The sequence below is a fragment of the Hyperoodon ampullatus genome (genome assembly GCF_949752795.1).
Source record: "Hyperoodon ampullatus genome assembly, chromosome: 2".
NCBI classification, from domain to species: domain Eukaryota; kingdom Metazoa; phylum Chordata; class Mammalia; order Artiodactyla; family Ziphiidae; genus Hyperoodon; species Hyperoodon ampullatus.
The window spans coordinates 139314651-139319509 of record NC_136915.1 but is presented as its reverse complement, the minus strand read 5'-3'; the positions used below and the strand labels follow the sequence as shown (position 1 = coordinate 139319509).

At 49.2% G+C, this 4859-nt stretch overlaps 1 protein-coding gene across 1 annotated transcript; it reads left to right on the top strand.

The window, feature by feature from the left end:
* Positions 1-1434: 1434 nt before the first annotated feature.
* On the top strand, positions 1435-3708 carry LOC307065726 (spermatogenesis-associated protein 31A6-like; the record flags this gene model as incomplete). Its single annotated transcript, XM_079722641.1, has 1 exon — positions 1435-3708. One exon carries the CDS (start codon positions 1435-1437, stop codon positions 3550-3552), a length of 2118 nt encoding a protein of 705 aa, XP_079578767.1. The 3' UTR covers positions 3553-3708.
* Between the last annotated feature and the right edge of the window lie 1151 nt (positions 3709-4859).

Genomic DNA, 4859 nt, shown 5'->3' with positions numbered 1-4859 from the left:
TGGGAACTCTCAGAAAAGTATAGAACATCATCCTTCTAGGGAAAAGCCAGGCCAGAGAGGGGTTAGAGTGGGCATGAGGATTTCTAGCCTAAGATCTTAGACCAGGAGTTCAGGTATGGTAGAGGGCTCCAGGGCAAGTCCCAAATGCAGTGACTAATAATGGTCAAGGACTGGATTACTAAGAGCTCAATCTCTGCAGGAAGGCTGACCCCTGAGCCCTGGTTCACCAGCCACCTACCCACAGCGGGTGTCACAAGTGAGACCTTCCTCTGTGTTGGGGCTGAGCCCCTGAGAGCATGAGAGAAGAGGCTGGAGTGGAGGTCTGGCCTTGGGAAGCAGAATCCTATCTGACAAAGCTCACGTGGGCATTTAGGTCTGAGAATGTGTGTGTTTCTTGATCAGAGGAACAGTGACAGAAGAAATCTATGGTGATTAAAACTTAAAAAATCCTTCTTGGGCTTCCCTGGTGGTGCAGTGGTTGAGAGTCCCCCTGCCAATGCAGGGGACGCGGGTTTGTGCCCCGGTCCGGGAAGATCCCACGTGCCACGGAGCGGCTGGGCCTGTGAGCCATGGCCGCTGGGCCTGTGTGTCCGGAGCCTGTGCTCCGCAACGGGAGAGGCCACAACAGTGAGAGGCCCGCGTACCGCAAAAAAAAAAAACCTTTGCACTCTTCAAAGAAGAAAAACTGAAAATATTGTTATCCATTTTAAAAATAAGTAAAAGGGGAAAAAACCCCACAGAGTTTTAGTTAAATGTAGAAAGTCATGTTGTTCATGAACACAGCTTGCCTAGATAGAGGACAGTGAGAGTTGGGTGTTCGCCCCTCATTTTTTCTTATCTCTCAGCATCAAGTAGAGCTGAAGGGGAGGAGCAGGAGTAGGAAGAAAAGTGGATCTTTGAAAGGTAAGCCTTTGCCATTCAGCCCTGCGCGCCCCCGAGAGTTAGCTTCCATCTCTCCTAGTCCTGAGGGGCCAGCTTCACGGTCTCTGAGGATGCCAGTGGCAGAGCTTATTCCTCAGGAAACAGCCCGAGCCTAATTAACGTGGAAGCACTTTGCAAAGGACAAACCCTTTTCAAGTGAGACTTACCATCACTGTCAGGGACATGTGGCCTTGGACACTGATACTTGGGCTCCAGAGTCTAATCCTCCAAAGATTTCCCTTAAAGGGCCATTGCACTCAGCCTCCTGAAAGACTCTTAGGCCTCTGCCTTCACCACCATGACCCAGTCTCCTGATTTCCAGCTTGCAGAGATTGCCTGGAAGAACTGGAGGGGACTCACAACCTGGTTTCACTTCGGCAAAGGTAAAGAATCTTTCCCCTTCTCTCCTGGGTCGTCCTTCCTCCCAGAGCCTACAATGTGACCCCAGCCTTGGGAGGGGGAGCCATGGGAGGGCGTGGCTAAGGCCCTAGAGTGAGGGAGAGCAGGAGCTTTATGAAGTCAGTGTGGGGACAGAGGAGGGTTCTTGGGCTGCAGGTGCCCACCCCTGCCTGTCCTGTCCAGCCATCCTGGCCCCATCTGCTCTCCTACAGCTGCCTGGGGAGGCTTCCTGGCAAGGACAACTTTCATCAGCTCTCATGTCAAGACCCTCCTGGGGAGACGTGCAAAGCAGTGCCTGCTGGAGCCTGTGGAAGACACTGCTTGAAGGGTTGGGAACCCTGCATGAACACCTCCTGTAGGGTTTCCTTCCTTGATCCAGACACTCGAGAGGTGCTGGAAGCACGTATTATAAGGTTTGGGGTAAAGCACAGGCGGACCCTACCCCTCAAGGTCCTCAAGCCCATAAATCCCTTTAAGTTGAAAAAGTTCCAACCCTCCACCGTTCTGCAGTTTGCCTCTTCCCCTGCAGCCACCTGTGTATCTGGGTCCCACTCAACAGTCCAGTTTGCTGAGTTCCTGGAGAAACCTCCTCAGGCTCATTCAGGAGAGAAGGTGATAACAGAAGAGTCAGTTCCTACCCTGAAGAGGCCTCTCCTTGTCCCCTCAACTGTGTGTAAGGAAATCCAGAGTGCCCTGGGAGCGATTCCATCTGGTGACTACCATGGGCCCTCAAAGGCTTCTCTGACTGGACAGGAGGGCAGGCCACCTTCTCAGTCCCTCACACTCAGCCTTGTGGGCAGAACCTGGAAGAGTGAGACTGTGGAATGGGTCAAGAGGGACAGCCTAGAGCCAGGTCCAAGTTCAGCAATGGTCAGGAATGAGCCAAGAGAGGAGAGTGGTGGTCAGGCCTCAGGAGACCCCTGCCATAGGGTAACAGTGATGGAGGTGACCTTAGGATCCCAGTCTTTGAGAGGTGAAGAGGCCAGGGAGGCTGTGGAGGCCAAGGAGTCTCCTGCTCTTCAACCACAGTCTCGTGTTATCTTGGAAACCAAAGTGTTGACAAAATCCCAAACCACAAATGTACATATGAGGAGTTTAGAGGTGCCAGCGGCCAGTAAAAGTTTCCTACTACCTAGAATGTCTGTTTTCCAACAGCCAGGTGAGCCATGCCTTAACATGGAGGTTGCTAGTGAGTTTAACTCCAAAGTAAAGGTACAGTCAGACAACCAGCTTCAGGACTTTCCCAAACACAGGTTCCTTGCTGCAGACAACTTGGCTTCTCAGGTGCCTCAGTGCCATCCCCAGAGAGTCCCCACCAGAGACAGGTTAGCTTCCCAGGAGCCAAGTGGCCTTATGGAAGCCCAAAGGAGCAACCTAGGGCAGCAGGAGCCCAAAACTTCAAAACTCCAAGACTCATGGAAGAGCCAGAGCAAGATGATTGCCCCTACTTACAAAAGAGAGGACTGTAGGAGGCATAAACCAGGAGAGCATGAAGAAAGGTTTAAAGAATTAGGGACCTCTCAAGCTGGAAGTATGCGCCACCCTGCCCAGGTCAGGGGAATAACAGACTCTATTGGGAGCAGATGTATCCAGCGCATGCCAGAGAAGAAACATAGCCCCCCAGAAAGCCTCTTCAGAAAAAGGATGAGGCTATTTTTAAAGTGGATTTTCCCCAATAAAAAAGTCAATGGTCGAGATGCTCTGCAAAAAAAAAAGCCCATATCAGCCACTGCCCGGAGTCACGGATCAGTCAAAAGCAGATCAATCTTGAAGAGTGAGACTGCTGAGGGTCAGGCACGCATGGCAGCTGTTGGACAGATCCTAGAAGAAAAAAGAGCAATTCACCATGGACTTCATGCCACAAAGTTAAATGAACACAAACTGGAATTCCAAGTCCCAGTATGTGGGTGTTTCTGCTACCATAGGCTTACCTCTTACCCAGAGCAAGGGAGAATGATGGGTTATACAGCCTGCAGTCATAAAGCCACCTCCAAGGGCCAGAGTTGTTCTATCAGGGAAAGGAAAGTCAGACACCAACATAGTTTGAAAAGTGTAAGGTTCGAAGATGAGCAGCTGGGCCTAAGGTGCCTCCCATCCTTGCCCCCCAAGAAGAGTTTGTTTCCAGTTAGTACCTGCCAGTATGGGCCAAGGATTCCAGGTGCCCCAGCCCGCCATCAACACTGTCCAAGGCATTGTCATCTTTGGGGAGGTGTCTTGCCTGGTCGACAGTAAAATCCTTCTTTAGTCTTCCCTTTAGTAGGGAAACATGTCTCCAAGTAAAAATTCAGTCCATGTAGAGAAAATGATTTTCTCATTAGCACATCCAAGATATTTAATGTTCCCCAATACATATATATATATATTTTTTTTTTCTAATAAAAGCATAGTGTAATGGCTGCTGTCTGTGCTGTGCACTTTGTCTTCTAGAAGGGAAGGGCATGGAGGGAGGTTGACAGTAGCATCACAAGCTTGCTCCTTGTCTCGTGTCCCTTCATTGCACCTTATAATACTGTCATTACAGAAACCAAAATTACTCTAACAATGAGATGGGAAAAACCTGTGAAACCCACACCCAACGATCTGGTTCAACCAGTCTTTCTCCTTCTTCTATGCTACTTTGAACTTTATGCAACTGTAGTGGATAGGTTTACACGATAGGGCCGGAGATTCCAATTCAGGCTCCAGGAAGTGTCAGAGCCAAGTGGATGGAAGTTTGGGGGGAATAGAGTATGGGCTCTGAGTTCAGAAACAGGAGTAATCTTGCTCCTGGATCTCTTGGTAGGGAATATACAACATCTGCTCTTAAGAGTTCCTTCTCCCTCTGATGAAGGCTGGGATTGAGATATGCCCTATGAACCCCTTTTAGCTTAGCCATAATAAAATGTACAGCATCACCCTCCCCCACCTCTGTTTTTCCTATACTTTAGAGCAGCAGCAAGGATGGCATTTCCAGCTCTGTGTGTGTAGGTGGGGGGAGTATCAGGGAGGCTGCTGAGGGCTGTGTTGAGTCCAGTCCCATATAAATGAATGGCTATGTTCATGGGTCACCTACCTCCCACTCTATGTTAACCCCAGAGAAGGAGTTTTGGATGAATGGAATAGGGGTGTGACTGTGGGTAGTAACTACCTGATGGTCAAACACTGTGAATTTAGGGTGGGATGTAGGTGTAGAAAAATCACTGGATCCAAGGAAGGAGGCAAAGTGGTACCAGATTCCCATAAATGTGCAGTTCTGAAAGAGCAGCCCCCTGACATACAACCACCATCTAAAGGCCTAAAGGGGAGGAAAAGTTAAGGGTCCAGTAGCTCATCATGGCCCCACCCCAGGGTCTCTACCCTATTCCAACTCTAAGATCACAGACCTAGAGAAACCACCTTTAGGTCAAAACAGAAAGTCAAACTTATAGAAGTAAAGCAAATCAGGGAAGGTTAATCTCTTAATACTATATTTAATAAGCTTACACATCATCACCTCTTGACTTTTAGAAAGGATAACTTAACAATAGGTGTAAAAGCCAGGACTAGGGAACTTGGGATGT